The 21,633-nt window shown below is 32.0% G+C and overlaps 2 protein-coding genes across 2 annotated transcripts; both read left to right on the plus strand.

Annotated features, from left to right (window-relative positions):
• Positions 1-1,667: 1,667 nt before the first annotated feature.
• Positions 1,668-8,853, plus strand: LOC135949867 (tissue factor pathway inhibitor). The gene is made up of 4 exons (XM_065499315.1): positions 1,668-1,821; positions 1,908-2,312; positions 8,174-8,326; positions 8,392-8,853. The coding sequence occupies exons 1-4, from the start codon at positions 1,722-1,724 to the stop codon at positions 8,652-8,654; spliced, it is 921 nt and encodes a 306-aa protein (XP_065355387.1). The 5' UTR covers positions 1,668-1,721; the 3' UTR covers positions 8,655-8,853.
• Positions 8,854-15,283: 6,430 nt separating this feature from the next.
• LOC135951364 (male accessory gland serine protease inhibitor-like) lies at positions 15,284-15,758 on the plus strand. Its single transcript, XM_065501003.1, has 2 exons — positions 15,284-15,442; positions 15,505-15,758. Exons 1-2 carry the CDS (start codon positions 15,376-15,378, stop codon positions 15,684-15,686), a joined length of 249 nt encoding a protein of 82 aa, XP_065357075.1. The 5' UTR covers positions 15,284-15,375; the 3' UTR covers positions 15,687-15,758.
• Positions 15,759-21,633: the final 5,875 nt, after the last annotated feature.

Here is a 21,633-nt window from a genome sequence, read left to right on the forward strand (position 1 = left end):
CAGTCATCTCTTACGAAATTCTAACTATGTATATTAGTTTAGTGATTTATAAACTAATTTTTAATTAATAATTGCTCATGTAAGACGTATTAATAACAATAAAATAAAATAAAGTAATTATTCAATTACTTATTTGTATGGCTGTCACTGTATGCTTCAAAAATCTCGCTAACAAGAGCATAAGGAGTGAGATCGAAAAATTCTTAACACACGTTTTTCATTACATTTTTTAACCCAAGTATTATTTGAATTTTTTTTTGATCAAGTTACCTTTGAAAAACATGTCAGTTATTATGTGTAATGTCAATTATATTAATTTTTTTGTTAATCTGATTAAAATGAGTGACCAGAAAAAAGTGCGTACTGAAATTATTAAATATTTTCAACAAAACCCAACTTGGTCTTACGAAAAGTTGGCCAAGCATACAAAGGTCTGCCGTCAAACTGTTTCCAATGTTATTAAACAGTACCGGGAGAACTTGTCAGTTGATAGAAAACCTGGTTCAGGTAGAAGGAATGGTCCACATGATGTTTCTAAAGCCAAAAAAATAGAACGCATTTTCAAAAGAGCTCCCAACAAATCCGGTAGGAAAGCAGCCCGGTTAGCTCAGTGCTCGGACTATTTGGTACGAAAAGTTAAAGCTAATGCAGGTTTAAAAACATACAAGGCTCAAAAAGTTCCTGACAGGAACGCTACTAAAAATTTAGAGGCCAAAAACAGAGCACGGAAATTGAAGTCAAGTTTTATAAAAAAATATTCTTGCTGCATAATGGATGACGAAACGTATGTTCTGGCAGATTTTTCGCAACTTCCAGGTCAAAAATTTTATGTTGCTGATGCTCGAGGGAATGTTGAAGAAAAGTTTAGGACCCAAAAGCAGACAAAATTTCCCAGAAAGTTCTTGGTATGGCAAGCAATATGCAGTTGCGGCAAAAGAAGCCACTCATTTGTTACAACGGGCTCTATAAATACCGAAATTTACATCAAGGAATGTTTACAAAAAAGGCTGCTTCCATTCATAAGACTTCATAATGTGTCCACTTATTTTTGGCCTGACTTGGCATCCTGTCACTATGGCAAACAAGCCCTTGAGTGGTACAAGAACAATAATGTGGTATTTGTACCAAGAGAGGCAAATCCTCCAAACTGCCCGGAACTAAGGCCAGTGGAGAGATATTGGGCTCTTGTTAAAAGAGAATTGAAGAGTACAAAAAAGGTGTCCAAAAGTGTGGTAGATTTTAAACGGAGATGGACTACATGTTCGAGCAAAGTGACAGAAAGCACTATAAAAACGTTAATGGAAGGGTTTCCGAAAAAGGTTCAAAATTTCATCACTAGTGATTAAAACTATAAAAATAATTTTTTTTGTAAATTGTAATAATAATTTCAATCAAATAAAAAAAAAATTAAAGCTGTAAGTTTAGTGGTTTCTTTTTTATAAACATATATGTATGTTAAGAATTTTTCGATCTCACTCCTTAATATACATCATACATACATATGTAGATATTCTCACTCATTCGTACCACAAACTACGTAGTCTCATGTGGCGAGTGGTTGTCTCAAACAGAACACTCTGATAACATCATTGATACTGGAACGAACTATCTGCAGTTGTTCATCATTGCGATTAAGAGAGCATACGACTAAATTACAAAAAATTCATAAACGGAAAACAAATTTAACCAACAAAAAATTTCAAATTAATAATAAAAACAAAATGTTTTTTTGTGAAAAATTTAACTTTTTGTTAAAATTAACAATATTTTCACTGCTGATAAGTGTAAATGACGCAGTAAACAACAGTGACAAAAAACAAGGTAAACACAATTAATGATATAAATCAGTTACACAGTGTGTTCAGTTTGTAAACAAATATTATTAAGTGCGTAAAATTGTTTTTTAGATGCTAAATGTTTATTGCCCATGGAACCTGGCCCCTGTCGCATGAGTTTGAATCGTTTTTATTACAACGCCCAGACAGATACGTGCGAAGAATTTAAATTTGGCGGCTGCAAGGGAAATGATAATAAATTTGGTTTCAAACAAACCTGCGAAGCGGCCTGTAAAAAGTCCACAACAACAGCTGCGCCAGGAAAAACTACAGTAACATCAACGACCACCAAGACTCCACAATATAATAACAAGAAATTGAATGGGGATACTTTAAAATCATTGACTGCTAATGTAGATGCATCTTCCACCAGCACCACAACACCAAAACCTATGGCAGCACGTACCACAGTCAAAATAAAATCATCGTCTACACCAAGAAGCGGAACTACTACAACTACGACACAAAAATCAAATCGTTTTTAAAATGGTTCATAAAAAATCCATAAAAAAACCGGCTAACATAAATAAATATTTAACATATTTTAACAAATAATGAATGAGCGATTGGAAACTACCTGCATGAAATTTAAATAAACAAAACAAATTGTTAATAAAACTACATTTATTAATTTTGACGAAATATTTTATCGGAACTATGCGAATGACTCATGATCGAACTTTATTTGTTTACACTACATACATATTTTTCATTTGTTAATTGAATCGTGTTTGTGTACGAGAAGTACTCATTGTGTCGTACGCACACGTTTGGAGTTGATTGAACGTAGTTTGTGACAACATTGAATATTTGCATTAAATTTTAGCTGGTAATTCCCCTTATTGTGAGTTTAATATGAATTTAGAATACGATCTATAACTTTCAGTGGCGTAGCTATTTTAGCTAATGATATTAATGTTCAGTTTTATTCGGGAAAAATATCGAGACGATAATTATTTAAATGAGATCACAAAAACTAACCGTTGCAATTCGTTGTAATATCATTTTTCAAAATTTAGAATATATTGATGGAATAACCCATAGAACCCTTTCACACTAGGCAAATTAGTTGCGCAAGTCTCTTGCCCAACAACAAAACAGCATGCAAAATTTTCTTCTCCTTAACCCGACATTACCTCTGGCATCTACAACCACAAGAGACTTGCGCAACTAAATTGCCTAGTGTGAAAGGGGTCATATTTTATATAGCAAGAATCATTAAAATCATAAACATAGAAATCATTTCCATATTTTTGGGTACAAATTTCGATTTAAGAAATCCGAACATTATTGTTTTCTGTAGTCATTGTTTTGGTATTTTCCTTACTTAATATTTCTCAGCTTTTGCACTTCTCTGTAATTCGGAATTATTTTTTTCTCTGAACTTCACATAGTTCCAGGCTTGTTTTTCAAATGAAAATCCATTGTGAAAATGGTTTCAAATGGAGAGATCAAATAACAATCAAATGCAAATAAGAATTCGGTATCTAACTCTATTGAATCGTTGGTGCATTTGTTCAGTATGAGTTGGATAGCTCATTAACGAGATGAGAACGGCCTAAGTTTTTAAATCTAAAAAAAATTTTGAGTTCCAAGTCATTTGAAGAATTTAAGATCAACCCGAGGAGAATCATATGTTTGGTCACGGTAACCAGTTGCTATTCAAAGCACTCTAACCACAAGTCATAAAACTAAACTTAGTCATCGTAGTCAATGGTGGGTCGTCTCACTTTTAATTGATGACGCGAAATTAGCTAAATAGGAACAATATACTCAAAGCGCTTTGCTGAAAACTCTGGATTGTGGAAGAAGAAATCTTGCTAGCTACCGACCTACTAAACTATTCGTCCGAATGTAGGTTTAGTGATATACAGTGGAGTAATAATCAAAGCTGTCAAAACAACCACCATTGCGGGATTCTGTCGGAGAGTGATCCCATTTTTTTTTTGGCAACATATGGATTCTGAGCCAAAAGAACTGCTGATCTTTTGAGGCCAACCTCTGTTCCAAAGTGAGCGTTCTGCTTCGATTGAAACTAATAGTGGTCGGAAGGGGCAGAGTTTGAACTTTAAAGCGGGTGAGGTAAAACTTCCCAACCACTTCATTCTAATTACTTTTTAACAGGTATTGGAACATGTCGCAACATGCATGGAATATTATTTTCATGTCTGGCTAGATTCAAACGAATCAGTTGCGTTCGGTACAGGTTCCCTGTGATGGTATGGTCAGATTTCAGCAGCTCATAATAGATATGACCCTTTTGCTCCCACCAAATACTGAGAATTACCTTAGCGCCATGGATATTTGGCTATGGTATCGATTAGGTTGGTTGGCCGGGCTTCACATCTCTTATGCTTCGGATTATCGTAATGGATCCATTTTTCATCGCAAACAACGATTCGGTGCAAAAATGATTTTCTTTTATAGAGTTCAAGTATTATGTCAGACATACAAAATCTTCTTTGAAGGACTCTCGGCTTTAATTATTATGGTACCCAATTTCCCTGCTTTTGGATAAATCGTACTGCTTGCAAACGTTATGAAATTGTTGATTGAGTAGCTCTCAATGATTTTGCAAGCTCTTGTTGAGTTTAACAACAATCTTCATGGAGTAATGCATCTAATTCTAGGTCGTCAAATTTTTTTATCTGCCCTGTGCGATCTTTGTATTCAGTGTCAAAATCAACACTTCTGAACCGGACAATCCATATCTCATACAATTGAAACAGGAAAAGTACCAAAACTACCCATTTTGGATTCTTATTCACATAGAACCATATATGTTTAATTTCATGTTTCTAGGTCCGATAATATAAAATAATTAAAAAGTACTATTTGTAAGAAAAAAGTGCGTTTTTTGTGGAATAATTTGTGTAAATTATATTACTATAGAAAATTCAAAAAGTACCATTTGGAGAACGATAAAGTTATTAGTTCTCCCGTTTTGGTACCTTAATAACATTAGTCTCCTGTATGCTTTCCTTGCACAAAAGGATATCAGCTAACTTTTATGTATGTAGGTTAAATAATGTAATATATTCCAAAAGTACCATTAGAAGAAAAAGTACCTGTTGAACACCCGTCAAATTTGAAATTTAAACTGTTCCATATGTCTTAATCGACTCAAATCTCTGTGTTCATGTTTTCAATAAAACATGTTTAAGGTACCAAACTGTTTACCCGGATTTGATCCAATCTACATCTTCGCACTCGAGTTACAAATAACATCATGTTTGTTGATTTTTGTATGACCATAGGAATAAAAATTTTATGAAAATTAGCTTATGGTATGAAAGAAGTACCAGAAATAAACAAAATTTTTACCCCTTACGGTTTCGAATTTCCAAAAAGTACCTAATTTATATAATGTGTTGTTTGATGTATTTATTTGTTTGTATTTATATGTTTACTAGTGGATACCCGGCGTGTGCTGCTACCGTAAAAATACTTTATTAATGGGGAGGGTTTGGAGTTAAATAAAATATATTTTTGTAAAATTTTAAAAAAGTGCCCAAATCCATTTGAGTTTTTCTTAGAATGACTACACTTCCATTTAAATTTAATTTCTGGGATATGGGATACAAAAAAGTACTAAAACTGGGGTTTTGCCCGTTTTACAAAAAGCTAAAAGTACCACACACCTATTCACTTATTATACCCTTTACCATGAGTATCAAGGGTTTGTCATTCCGTTTGTAATTTCTACATTTTTCATTTGCGACCCTACAAAGTATATTTGTATATTCTGGATCGTTATAGATAGCGAAGTAGATATAGCCATGTCCGTTTGTCCGTCTGTATGTTGAAATCAACTTTCCGTAGCCTCCAAATAACTTACATACATGATTCATACATCAATATATCGACAAAATCGACAAAAATCGGTCCATAAATGGCTGAGATATAAGGAAAACCGGGACAACCTCGATTTTTGGCCTATTTTTTATGTATATCTGGATTACAAATGATAGATATTTCAACGTCCATTGCAACGATGTTGTATAAGGCTATAGTAAGTTGGACTTAAATGGATCAAAATTGGGAAATATATTTTTTTAGATTACAATTTTTTTTGTCATAAATTCTTTTTCAAAAAAAAAAAATTGAAAACAAATTTTCAACAAAAAATTAAAAAAACAATTTCGAAAAAAAAATTAAAAAAAAATTATTATATTATTTATTTAATTTGGTGAAGGGTATATAAGATTCGGCACAGCCAAATATAGCTTTCTTACTTGTTTTTTTTTGCAAAAATTTTGATTAATTTTTTGTTATTTTACAAATTTTAACCATTTTTACCCCCTTAAAATTTGAATTTCCAAAAATCCTTTCTTAATGGATCTATACATCGGGAGATGTGCCTACATACAAAATTTCGAGACATAAAAATTTTCAAAATTTTAAAATTGGGAAACAATTGTATGAGAAAATTCTAAAATCAGTTTCACGAATGAATCGAATGAAGTGTTTTAGATGTTTAAATCATCTTTACAAAATTGCCTTTCGAATGAAACCGTTTTGGAGCTCATCGGTTGTATGATTTCATAGTATATAACGGACATACATATGGGCAATTCCACGAGAATCGCTACCACGACTGAAAACACAAAAACCCTTGAAACTTTTTTTCAAGATGATTTGAATAGAAGACAATAATAAAATTTTACTATGTGAAAGTATTTAGATCATATTACAACATTTTAAAGACATAAAAAAATAGTTTAAACTGATTTATTTTTTTTAATGTTTTAGGTATGTTTTAGGCTAAAATTGCGGCGAAAACTAGGCTCCCAATAAGCTTTTAGTATGAAATGAATTTGACTCTGATTGTTTTTTTGCTACTGTCAAATTGTTTATTGAAACCGAATGTATATTTTCTATTAATTTTTTTAGATTTTGTATACATATGTATATTTACAGATTTTTTATAAGAGAAAAATCTGTCATGTACGGTATGTCACGTACGATATTAAATTTTATTTATTATAAAATCATCCAAAGATTGATTTTATTTAAATATGACGGATTGTAAAGGAAAAATATTTCGTTTAGTGTAAGAAATTAATAGAAAACATAACGCCTCTCACGATTCGAATATTTTCGCATATTTCTACTGTACCTCAAAATGAGTTCCGTTTTATGTCACGTACGATATACCCTTATTTCGCTAAATATTTTGGACAACAATATTTCGAAAGAACTTTTTATTATTTTAAAATATAGTACCCTCTGAATGAAACATAAAGACCAAATTATTTTTCAGATACTCTTATTTTTGCAAAATCGATTCCACTCTAAAGGCGTACAAATGTCACGTACGATGATATGGAATTGCCCATATGTAGGTATAAACATTTTTTGTGTTTTATATTTGTAGATTAAGTGTTAAAGGTTTCGGATTTAAAAATAATTCCAAACATCTGTCTCCTAATTTTTAAGTAGATAAAAAAGATGCATTGTAAATGTTTTTTGGTTTCTTTATTAGTTTAAAAGATATATAAGTTTAGTAAATTTAAACCTTTTTACCTCCAAAACATTAGAATTTCCAAAAATCTGTTCTTATGGGAGGAGAGGGGAACCTACAACCCAAATTATATGTCTCTAGCTTTATGCGTTTGTGCTGAGCGATGTTGAATCAGTCAGTCACTCACTCAATAACGTTACTCTTCTTCTATATATAAAGATTCATAAGAATAGGATCCATTTAATTTTTAACAAAAATAATGAAGAACAGTTGTAATAATTAAGATGTAAACATATTTGACAAAAGTTTTCAATTACAATTAAACAGATATGAATCAGAAATATTTTGTTTTATCAAGCGGGAACAACATTTATGTTAATATTATGTAGAAGCCTTAATGAATATTGATACGCCAGTGTTTAGTTTACACCTGTCATCAAATCACTTGAATAAATATGAGCTAAATGAGCTCCATACAAACATATATGCGAACATATATTTTAAAATTCAGTGTAATTACTTCCCGTATGCGGGCCAACAAAAAAAAAAAAACAGAGACGTGATTGGTAAAGTTTGTTTTGAAATTGAAATTGAATTTTATTTTTTATGTAGTATCTAGCTAGGTACTCCAACATGTACTCACTCTATGTAGAAATTATGCAAATTTTCTCTAGAATACAAATGATAAGTAAATTTATCACAAAGTAAACAAAATAATAATAACAATAATGATGATGTTGATTTTGTTTATTAACAAAAACGAAAACACAAAATGTGACTGATTTCTTTTCGTTTAGTATTTAATAACCATTGACTCAAATAATAAACGCATTTTAAGTTAAACATTCTCAAGTGAAACTTCAACTCCTGTGACTGATCGAAATGAAATCGTTTATTGTTGTCTTTGTAAGCATGTGCTGCTTCATGGTGGCCATTCAAGCAGCTGCCGTAGAAACCGTGGTGGCTGAATTAGAAAAGGATAATAACCAAAATTCAGAAACTGAGGCAGTATTGCCCACAAATGAAGGTAAATATCCAATAATGTAATTTTAATTTTCCTATAATTTCATTATTTTCATTGACAATTTCCAGATTGCATACAACCCAAGGAAACCGGCCGTTGTTTTGCTCTCTTCTATCGCTTTGCTTTCGATGTGGAAAAACGTGAATGTGTAGAATTCATTTATGGCGGCTGTGCTGGCAATTCCAATAACTTTGAAACTAAAGAGGATTGTGAACAAAAATGTGTTCTAGAAAACAAGCAAGATTCCGATGACAAAGTTTTGAACACCACTGTATTGCCAAGCTCTGATTTGGAGACTGTAACTGAGCAAGTTGTTGTCGCCTCTTCTTGAAAATGAGCGTTAATAAGTGAAATGAATATGAGTTTGTTCGTTCTCTTTTTTAATTAGTATTATTAAGTAGAGTGTGATAATTTAGTGTCATAAGGTCTTATCGTCTCAATTAAGTTTATTATATTTTGTTTGTTTGTTATACTCGTATGTAGTTGCGAATACGTAAATAAAGTGAAATTCTTAAGAATAATAAAATAAATGTTAATGCATTAGTTTATTTGATTTAGGAAAATGTAATAGTGTACATATTTAGTATTTATTTATTGAAAATGTTCGGTTTACACAAGTGATTACATAGTGATTTCAAATCGGAGGGCTTGATCGGTTTCGAAAGGGACTTGATTTTAGTTTGAAAAATTAAATTACTTAAAATAACTAAAGAATATTGTTGTACATTTGTATTAAGTTTCTAGAATTCAATTTTCAAGTTTAAAATACATATTTATGTTGACTTCTCATAACTGATATTCAGCAATAATTTGTATGGAATAATACTAAATTTTATGGACTTGATCTGCATATACAACCACTAGATTAAATATAGATTAAATTTAGAACAACAACCTCATGCCGCAGGTGGGATATTGTACTCATTTCTCCAGTATCTTGTCCTGAACTAGTACTTTAATTTCACTGAGTAATGTGTACTTTTCAAAAAGGATTCACTCTACAGACTCATATGAGTGCGTTCAATGCGTTTCAATTTCTAATTTGAAGGTTCGCACAAATATTGGAAACTGAGTAGAAACAATTGAATGATAAATGAGGGGTAACGAATCTCCACTTCTTTTGGATTCAATAATAAATAACAAAAAATCTGTATCTGTAAATATTCTCACATTTAATATATTATATGTTTTGTTACACAATATATTAGAATTAAATGAAGATATGAAGCAAGTTTGAAACAAATTCATGTAGAGGTTTTCCTGTAAATACGATAAGAAATTTGGAGATTACTGTGTTCGTTATAACCAAATAGACATAGCTATGTTTGAGATAGTTTGATTAGCTCTAAACAAAATTTTAGTTTAAATTGAAGACATTTGACATACGACTTAAAAATGCCGGATATTTTAGAACATTTGTATAATATAAATTTATCCTTGTGGCAACATATGGATACCGCGCCAAAAGCGCTCATTTTCTGAAGCCAACAACGAATCAAGCCAATTTTGGATACTCTGTTCTGAAGTGAAGAGTATCCCAGAGAGAGCGTTCTGCATCGATCGAAACAAATAGTAGTCGGACTGGGCAAAGTCTGAACTATAAGGCGGGAGAAGCAAAACTTCCCAACCACTTCTTTCTAAATAGTTATTAACTTGTATTGCCGCATATTCTGGGCGTTTTTCGCTCACTTCAAACGAATCAGTTGTGTTCGGTACAGGTTCCTTGTGATGGTCTGGTCAGATTTCAGCAACTCATAATAGCTAAGATCCTTTAGGTCCCACCAAATACAGATCATTACCTTAGCGCCATGGATATTTGGCTTTTGAGTCGATTCGACTGGTTGGTCGAGCTTCACATACGATCTCTTACGCTTTGGGTTACGTAATGGATCCATTTTTCAAACGAATCAGTTGTGTTCGGTACAGGTTCCTTGTGATGGTCTGGTCAGATTTCAGCAACTCATAATAGCTAAGATCCTTTAGGTCCCACCAAATACAGATCATTACCTTAGCGCCATGGATATTTGGCTTTTGAGTCGATTCGACTGGTTGGTCGAGCTTCACATACGATCTCTTACGCTTTGGGTTACGTAATGGATCCATTTTTCATTGCAAGTAATGATTCGGTGCAAAAATGGTTTTCTTTTATGGCGTTCAAACATCATTTCGCACATGCAAATCGTCTTTCAAGATCTATGGGCTTCAATTCGTATGGTACCCAATTTCACTGCTTTTAGATGAATTCAGCTGATCGCGAACATTTTGAATTTGCTGATTGAGTATCTCCCAATGATTTTGCAAGATCTTGTTGAGTTTGACAATAATATTCTTTTAGTAATGCCACCAATTCTTGGTCTTCAAACTTTTTTGATTGGCCTGGGCGATCTATGTCTTCAGTGTCAAAACCACCACTTCTGAAACCATCTCTCGCACATTGAAACCGATGGAACACACTCACCATATGCTTTGGTGAGCAATCGGTGTTTTTGAAGCAAAACCAAAAACGTTGTTTACATTATAATTTTCAATAACTAAGGAGTGGGATCGAAAAAATCTTAACTTACATAAATGTTATTAAAAAAGAAACTACTAAACCTACAGTTTTGATTTTTTTATTTGATTGAAATTATTGTAAATATTTACAAAAAAATACTTTTTTACACCACTAGTGGTGGAATTTTGAACCTTTTCCAAAAACCCTTCCATTAAGGTTTTATCCGTTTAAAATCTACCGCACTTTTGTACAACATTTTTGTTCTCTTCAACTCTATTAACAAGATCCCAATATCTCTCCACTGGCCTTAGCTCCAGGCAGTTTGGAGGATTTGTCTCTCTTGGTACAAATACAGGATGCCAAATCAGGCCAAAAATAAGTGGAAGTCTTATGAATGGAAGCATCCTCTTTTGTAAACATTCCTTGATGTAAACTTCGGTATTTATAAAGCCCTTTGTAACAAATGATTGGCTTCTTTTGCCAAGAACTTTTTGGGAAAAATTTCTGCTTTTGGGTCCTAAACATTTCTACAACATTCCCTCGAGCACCAGAAACATAAAAATATTGACCCGGATGATGCGAAAAATTTTAAAGAACATACGTTTCGTCATCCATTATGCCGCAGGTATATTTTTTGTATAAAATTTTACTTCAATTTCCATGTTGTGTTTTAGGCAACTTAATTTTTAGCAGAGTTCCTGTCAGGAACTTTTTGAGCCTTGTATGTTTTTAAACCTGCATTGGCTTTAACTTTTCGTACCAAATAAGTTATCGAATATTGAGATAACCGGACTGCATTCCTACTGTATGTGTTGGGAGCACTTTTGAAAATGCTTTTAATTTATTAACATTAGAAACATCATGTGGACCATTCCTTCTACCTGAACCAGGTTTTCTATCAACGGACAAGTTCTCCCGGTACGGTTTAATAACATTGGAATCAGTTTGACGTGAGACCTTTGATTGTTTGGCCAACTTTTAGTTTTTCTAAAGGTTTTTGGGAAAAGGTTTTCTGATGATCTGGCCTAAGCAACCAGTGAAATGGGAACTAGCTTATCCCCCATCAACAAATTTCAGTGAATTTATCAATAAAATTGGGAAATTAGCATAAACAAATATTACTAAAATATTAATTTTGTATTCCCGAATAACCTTTTAACCATGTTGGGTATTGTTGAAATAACATAATAACTGTCATACTTTTCAAAGGTAACTTGATCAAAAAAAAAAATCAAATAATACTTGGGTTAAAGGTTTTAAGGAAAAACGTGTGTTAATGTTTTCCAATCTCACTCCTTAGTTGGAAAATAAAATGTTATCTATTTCAAGATTTCTATTAATGTTGACACTTCCCTCGTATACAATCGAGGGGAGAGTGTTTTGCAATGTCCTAATTTCTCTCTCTCTCTTTCTCTGCTTCTTGGTATTGAAATTTGTAAATGTGTTAATTTTCTCGAGTACGAGTATTTGCCGCAAAAAAACTGCCATTGTTATTATTTCGAAGAAGAAATATAATTTTAAAGATGTTAATAATATTGTTTATTAATATTTACATATCTAAATATTTAGAGATATACATATAACAGCGTACATACTTCTGCGAAATATAATTCAGGTGCGTATTTGGGGAAGGTAACAATACTTTACTTAACAATTTACCATTTAGTTAAGCAATTGCGGAACAAAGCATGACTTATGCAGGCACAATTTAGAATAACATTACTATAATATCCATACATTAAGGTTGGTCCAAAAAAAGTTGTGAATATTCCAATAGAGACTTATTTGAATTTCCCGGCACTTAACTGAAAGCCAACACTGCTTCTGTCAACAGGCATCTGTCAGTTGAGTCCTATCAAAATTGGAACAAGCTGCGTCATTTAGTTTGTGTTTGACATCTATTGATAGAGGACTATCTCGTGACTTGACGAGAAATTGTATAAAAGGGAATTTCGTCTGCTCATTAACCATTATTTTTTGCTAAAAAAAAACATTACTCAAATAATGGCTAAGCTTGATAAATAATATGGGAACTCTGCACCATCAATTTCAATGGTAAAAAAATGGATTACTAAATTTCGATGTGGCACTTGCTCACAATCGGTTGCACAGTTTCTTTCCATGGTAAAAATCTATGAATTGGGCTACGTAATGCTGCCTATTCCGCCCTATTTTCCGGATTTAGCCCCAAGTGACTAATTCTTGTTTCCAAACCAGAAGAAATTTCTCGGCGGAAAGAGATTTGACTCAAACGGTGAAAAATAAACTAATTTCAGTTCATAAACTAAATTCAGTTTGTTTTGCCAAATCACCATGGATAGTTATAGCATTCAACTATTCGCAGTGTGGTGGATAAATCTGAGTACATTGGATCATTAAACAATGAACCAACACCGTCGCTGTCTGTAAGGAGAATCCGAGGCAGACTATATCGTGCCACTCACACGAACTCGGCATTTCGTAGACCACAACTTGTAGAATTTTGTGTCGTGACTTGGCCCTGCTCCCGTTCAAAATTCAACTGAGCCAGGAGCTAAAGGTAAACGACCATAGACAACTACGTGTGTTCTCTGAATGGGCCCTGAGTAGTTGGAAACTGACCGTAATTTTCATTAAAACATCATCTTCAGGGATGAGGCCCATTCGACCAAATTGGACAATATTGTCGAAATTGGGACGATATCAACAAACATGAGATCCAAGAGCGTTCAATGCATCACGAAAAAGTCACTGTTTGGTGTAGCTTTTGGGCTGGTGGCGTCATCGGTCTATATTTGTTTGAGAACGACGCTGGCCATACCATTACCGCCAACGGCGAGCGCTATAGGTCAATAATTAGCAACTTCTTTTGGTCTGAATTGGATGATATGGACACCAACGACATATGGTTTCAACAGGGATGCGCTACGTGAGACACAGCTTATGCCAGATTAGACATTCTGCACGAGCAATTGGAGGGCATGGTCATGAACTGGCCACCGAGATTGATCGATTTGACCCATACGCCAGGTCATAGATAATTTGACATTTCGGATGCGCCACCCAGAGTAGCCGCGAGGGACATTTGGTCGATGTTATATTGCATACATAACCCAGCAGTTCGAGGAGACAGTACCGAACTAGTGATTTTACCCGTCCTTTAGGGTGGGAGCTAGTTACTTCGATAGCCACGTCACTAGTCATTTTAACACGGGCATATCCTAGGCAGGGGGTCAATTGTCTCTTTTTGATTACAATGGGACTGTCTAATAGCTGGTCCAAAGTAGGCAACGCATTAGATTCACATACTGGTTACATAGCGTCAGTTACCTTACTAGCTTTGTAACTTGTTACTTGATCAGCTACTTGTCTAGTTATTTTAACACGTACATGTCCTATGCAGGGGTTCAATTGACTCTTTTGATACAATGTGACTATCTGATAGCTGATCGAAAGTAGTCAACGCTTCTGGTGGGTAAAATAAAGTGCAGTACAAAAAAAAGTATGAAGTGACTTCTCCATAGGTTACTAAGAGACACTAAAGTGACTATTGACTTCATGCTATGTTACATGGGATACCAGATACTTAAGCAAAAATAAAAATAAACTTTATGAGAATTATATCAACACAATTTGTATAAAACCAGTTTGTACGAATTACTCACAAAACGTTTAAAGTGACTACACCCCAGATTACTTAGAGACACTTAAGTGTCAATTGTCTTCACGCTAGATTACTTGGGATGTATAAAGTAACCAATTGTATTCTCTCTGCACTACAAAGTGCACACACGTGCCAAATGACCAAAATATATAAATTGGAGTTAGCCAAGTGATAAGACATTTATGACAATTACTGTCTTTAAGGGATACATTGACTACATGTTTAACTGCTGGGAATAGTATCGATAGGCGTTTCAAACGAATAAAAAATGACGATGATTTTATTTAAATTTAAAGATAGGAAGACCCTTTACATATGTAAGATTTGGCAACACCGATTATATACAACTTGAAATATTTTTAACAGATCAGGGTCAAAAATATCAACATTTAAGTTAAACCAAAAGTATATATTTATTAAAATGCTGAGATACTTTCAGTTCTTAAAACTACTATGATTGAATTATGAATTTGTCCTTGAAATATATTGAGATTTTTTTTTCTGTAATCTTGTTTTTAAATAGAATATAAACATACATTTAACATTTTAATATACATAATTTAGTTGGTATAATCAAGTCTATATGATAATTGACATAATTCTAGCTAAACTCTGCCACGTATTTTCCCGTAGCTTTATGAATTATCTCTAATCGAAAACCTAAATAATGACAAACAAACATCCATACACATACGCCATTTCATACACAGATACAAAAATAATATTTCTGAAAGTGTGAATTCATCTTGTATTTATGATTTATAGATTATTTATTTATTTAAACAATAAATAAAAATAAATTTTGGTTTAATCAACTTTCGTATAAAAGTTTTTAAACATTTAAGTTTCGTAAACAGTCTAAAACTATACTTTGTTGAAAGTTCATCTTCTAGAGAAAAAATAAATTTCAAAAAAATGAAAATCTTTGCTTTATTTTTGGCCATCTTTGCTTTGGTGTCATCAGCCGTTGCTATTAAAAATGGTGAGTTTTTAAAGAAATCTTTTTTGGAATCTTTCTTAATTAATTAATTTATTTATTTTTAGCTGCTTGTGGTTTGAAACATGCCGTCGACGGTAATGGTTTGATTGCCTGTGCCGCTTACATTCCTTCTTGGTCCTACAAAGCTGATTCCAACGAGTGCGTTGAATTCGTCTATGGAGGTTGCGGTGGCAACAACAACCGTTTCAATTCTCTTAAAGAATGTGAGGATATGTGCAAGGAATAAATTATTGGAATAAATTAGGAACGTGAAATGTGATTTTTTTTTTGTAAATATAATTAATATTTAAAGTTTAAATGGTGCTTCTTTCTATTCTTTTATACAAAATTTTTCTTAAAACTCCAGAAATCTGTCGTTCTATATGTGTTTAAATGGAACAAGATACAAAGTTTAAGTGATGTAAAGTTACATTCAGATTGTTTAAATATTTGATGAGTTAACTTGGATAGTTTTCCTACTTTTAAACAAATGTTGTTTGTTTTAACAAATATTATGTTAGAACAAACAAACATTTGCAGGAAGTAGTGGTTTCTCTAATATTTACGGCTTAAGATTTTGTGTGAATACTTGGTTGCTGCTAAAATAAGTAGCTTTAGGCTATAATCGATACTATAGGTTTGTGGGTCCATTCTTGATCTCTGTATTTGCAATATCCTCATCGTCATCTTCGTTTAGTGTCTCCATACACATGTCTGCACATTCCTTTTGCGTATCAAATCTATTATCATTACCCAAGCAACCACTGTAAATATATGACTCACAGGTATTGGTGTTAATGATATAAGACCAGACAGTAAAACTACCGAAACAATCTGTACCATAGGGGGAATAAAAAGGCTCCATATAACATCTGTCTAATAATATAAATAAAAAACATATTAATGGTTAGGACCGATTGATATTTAAAAAAAAAATTTTAAATTCTACTTACCACTTCTAAAATCTTCTAAGGCTGAGGAAGCCCTTGCAAAGACAAAAAGGAAAAATAAAATATAAAGTTTCATATTCCATACGACATTTACTTAAAGAAACCATGCAGGTATCTATTCAATTTTAAATATATTTGTAAGTTAGTTACTAAACAAATGTAGATATGAAAATGTAAGTTGAACGAATTAGTGTTCCGTTCATTAATATCCAAATAGAACATTTTCCAGTAGTTCATAATGTTTTATGAAGGAACCTCTTAGATCAAATTCGAATATCATAACATATCGAGGGTCTATATTCAAAATCCCCTATCTTTGATTTTCACGAAAATTACTTTTTGATGGTAAAATGTTCAGTAAAACAGCCCTCATCTATGGTGTGAATTTCATAACAAACTTATTTCTATTTTGCTGTTTTATTTGAATTTTTGTTATTTCTCTATCTTATACAATTAATTTTTTCCGAATACAAAACCCTCTATCTTTTCAAATAATTAATTTTCAAATATTTTTTTGGAATAATTTCTTCCTACAATTCATGTTTTTATACCCTTCACCTTCATGAGAAGGGTATATATAAGTTTGTCATTCCGTTTGTAATTTCTACATTTTTCATTTCCGACCCTATAAAGTATATACATATATTCTGGATCCTTATAGATAGCGGAGTCGATTAAGCCATGTCCGTCTGTCTGTCTGACCGTCTGTCTGTCTGTCTGTTGAAATCAATTTTCTGAAGACCCCAGATATCTTCGGGATCCAAATCTTCAATAATTCTGTCAGACATGCTTTCTAGAATTTTGCTATTTAAAATTAGCAAAATCAGTCCACAAATGGCTGAGATATGAGGAAAAAACCAAGACAACCTCGATTTTTGACCTATATCTGGATTACTAAGGCATTAATATAGACAATATGAATATCTAATGATAGATATTTCAAAGACATTTGCAACGTATATAAGACCATAGTAAGTTGGACCTACAATGGGTCAAAATCGGAAAAAAAAAAAATTTTAATCCGAATTTTTTTTTCAAAAAAAATAATTAAAAGCAAAAAAAAAAATTTTTTAAATTTAAAAAAAAAAAATTTAAAATAACAATCGAAAAAAATTTTTTTCCAAAAAATTAAAAAATTAAATTTTGTTTTCCTAAAAATATTTAAAGTTTTAAGGTATTATTTGGTGAAGGGTATATAAGATTCGGCACAGCCGAATATAGCACTCTTACTTGTTTTTACTAATTTTTGCATGCTGAACATGAATTTTACATTTTTCAATCATTTATCAAAATAGCGAATGAATTAAATTACCATGAAAATATTTTACCTTTTTGTTTTTGGAAAATATAAGGTCCATGGAATAAAAATAAATGATTAAAGTTGGAGTTTGCTTAAAAAAGTGTCTACTTTTAAAGTTTTATTTATTATTTTACGATAATTTACACCAATCAAACTCCAAAAAAAACTTAAAAAAGCAAAAAAAAAAACAATTTTTCTATAACTTTTTGTTTAATATTGTTTATTGTTAATTTTTTTTATCTCATGTTGTATTATTAGCCGTTATCTTAAATAAATCACGTTAAAAACTGACAGATGTCATAAATGAAATCAAAATAATTTAATTTTATTAAAATGCAAAATCCTCTATCTTATCATTTTCATACAATATTTTGAGAAGAAAAACCCTCCCAAATAATGCAAAATTTTAAAAACCAATTATATGTGTGTAGAATACCAAATTTTAATAACTCAAGTATTCGCGAAAAAAACAGTTTTTTGGCTCTCCTGAAAATAGGCCCTCGACTATAGATTCAGATCAAGAGTCAAAGTATTTGCGTAACTTCTTACTAAAACGAGATGTAGTCTAACAAAACCCCCATAATGGCTTAAAAAATCTCAATCGTTTGCTGAAGAAATAAGGCAGATCTGTAACAGACTACTTTTCAAAGAAACCATGGTCTTTAAAGAACTCTTTAAATACTGAGTGGAATTATATTTTCATAGAAATTGATATAAATAACTGCCTCCATCGTCCATTTTATGGGAATACTTCCTCTCAATTTAAGTCCAACCACTGTTTCTCTATGATCAATGATAAGCTTTAATCGTAGATGCTGCCCAATAATATAAGATAGAATCTGTTATATGAAGATCTAATTCCACCTTTATTCGTAGATTTTTATCGGATAATGTGTCCCAAAGTGTGCGAGAGAGCGTTCTGTATCGATCGAAACAAATAGTAGTCGGACGGGTTACGGGTGGACTATAAAGCGGGTGAGGAAAAACTTCCCAACCACTTAATTCTAAATACTATTTAACAGGTATTGCAACATGTAGCCGAGTGTTGTCATGACGGAATATTACGTTTTCATGTCTGCCCGCCAATTCTAGCCATTTTTCGGCCAATGTTCGCTTCCAACGAATCAGATGCGTTAGGCACAGGCTCCTTGTGATGGTCTGACCATATTTCAGCAGCTCTGCATCGATTGGTGGTGCAAATGATTCGGTGCAAAAATTAATTTCTTTTATAGAGTTCAAGCATGAATTCGGCTTTTGGATGAATCCTGCTGCTTGCAAACGTTTTGAAATTGCTGATTGAGTAGCTACCATTGATTTTGCAAGCTCTTGTTGAATTTGGCAACAATCTTCATGGAGTAATGCCTCCAATTCTTGGTCATCAAACTTTTTTGACTGGCCTGGGCGATCTGTCTCTTCCATCTCAAAATCACCACTTCTGCACCGTACAAACCATGTCTCGCACGTTGAAACCGATGAAAAACATTCACCATAATCTTTGGTGAGCAATCGTGTGTTTTTTTTTTCAAATTAAAGATGTTAATTCAGTCCAATTCCAGTTTTAATCGTACACAAAGAAAACTGATTCGTAATAACAACCGAATTTATTGCTAATCGAATGATTTGATTGCACACATAGAATTTTTCGTTTCTTGCAACAGAATATCAGTAGATAAAGAAGAAATTCGGTTGAAGCAACGAAACTTTTGTTACCACTTTTAAAATTTTGTAGCAACAACTGTAAAATTCTGTCCTAAGGCAGAATCATTCGATTGGCAACAAATTCGGTTGCTATGTAGGTCCTAATTTAGTTTTACAGCTTAATTTTAGATTGAATAAAGCAGTTTATGCAAATTTTATATTCAATTTTTGATCTTGATGTTGTCCTGTTTTATCTTCAATTAAAGGTCCAATTTAAGATTGAAAGCAGGTTCAGTCGTTGATTTTCTTGATGCTGTTCATACAGTGCAACTCCAGCTTTATTCGTAGGTCATTATTATGTTTCTTAAAATCGATAAATTCGGTCCTAATGGCTGAGATATAAGGAAAAAAAACCAGGAAAATCTCGATTTTTTACCTATATCTGGATTACTAAGTCATTAATATAGACAATATGGATATCTAATGATATATATTTCAAAGACCTTTGCAACGACCATAGTAAGTTGGACCTACTATGGGTCAAAATATTTTTTACCCCGAATTTTTTTTTCACCAAGTTTTTTTTCGTTAAATATTAAAAAAATTGAAAAAAACAAGATTAAAAAAAATTTTAAAATTTAAAAAAATTAAAAAAACAATTTGAATTTTTTTTTCCAAAAAATGAAAAAACAACTTTGGGGAAAAAAAATTTGTTTACCTAAAAATATTTAAAATTTTTATTTTGAAGTCTAATTTGATGAAGGGTATATATGATTCGGCACAGCCGAATATAGCTCTCTACTTGTTTTATTGTAGGTTTTTACAGTCAAATTTCAGATTGAAGGAAGGTCTTTATACAGTCCAATTCAAGCTGCAATCGTTGATCTTGCAGTCCAAATTTAGCTTCATTTGTAGATCTTTATACAGTCTAATTCCAACTTTATTCGTAGATCTGTAGTAATCTGTTCTACTATTTATCAAAAAAGTAAAAGTAAATTGGAAGTTTCTATATATAAATTCAGTAAGCTTAATCTGAGATCACTGAAATTTTTTTTTATATGGAAAGGTGTAAATTAATAGTTCTCTAAATATTCCACAATTAAATTTACTTTATTTGGGAGCTTCCACGCCCACTATTATTACTCCACCCAATTTTATCTCAACTAATTACGATGTTAATAAAATAACAAACAAGTATTTGCAAAACAAAAAAGCTATTTTATTGCAATATTGTGTAAAAACTAAAACAAACCAATTTTCAACTAATCTACACAGACATCAGCGCATTCGGATTGAAAATCAAATCGATTGTCATTACCCAAACAACCACCGTAAAGAAATGGCTCACAGGCATTTTTTTCTTGATTATAAGACCATGATATAAATAAACCATAACAGGCATAACCCCAAGGTGCTTCAAAGGGTTCCATTTCACATTTAGCTGAAAAATATTTTAGAAACAATAATTAGGATATTTTAGGATATACAGATTATAATGAAACTATAGTAGTAATTAATACTATTTAAAACTTACCAGGCTTAAAAGTTTCTATGATTGTATCCGTTGCTATTATGCCAAAAAGTAAAAATAATATAAAAAGTTTCATTTTTTTACACACGACTGAGCAAATGCGGGTAGTGTTTTAATGCTAAGACATTTATATGACATTTTATAAATATTGTTAATATTTAAGTTGAACGAATTAATTTTCCGCTATTTAATATTCAAATTGATAATTTTACAGTCTTATTTACACAGATGGGAAATTTGAAAATCGTATACAGTTAATATTTTGCAATATAAAAATTATCAATTCAACACTTTCTTTAAATCGAACGCCTTGTAATTTTTATTTTTTATGGGCCTCCAAAGATTTTGGGCTTTGCAAACAGCTCATATCTTGCAAACAATTCGGAATTTTGATTTACTCTCTGAGGCAAAGTTGTAGTCCTTGTCATAAAGAACAAATATTGTGAACATATAAAATCAAAAAACCTTCATCTTCAAGATCAAAATCGCAAAAAACAAAAATCGAAATAAAATTTAGAAATAATTTTTTTTAAGCTGCCTAAAAGTATGCTTTAGTTTATAATAATTTAATAGTTTATGTCCTAATACACTTAATTCCTTCTGTTTTTTCTTACTAACTTATATTGACCTACCTAAACGGTGTTAAGAATCGTTCCTAGGAAGTTCATACGTTCAAGAAAGTTGTTTATTGAGATCTTAGGTACATTTTTGTAGTTGATTGTTTCCTTGAATTTTGAGCGGTTTGCTACCTATGGACCTAAACAGGGGAAAAAAC

Source organism: Calliphora vicina, chromosome 2 (genome assembly GCF_958450345.1).
Source record: "Calliphora vicina chromosome 2, idCalVici1.1, whole genome shotgun sequence".
Lineage (NCBI taxonomy): Eukaryota > Metazoa > Arthropoda > Insecta > Diptera > Calliphoridae > Calliphora > Calliphora vicina.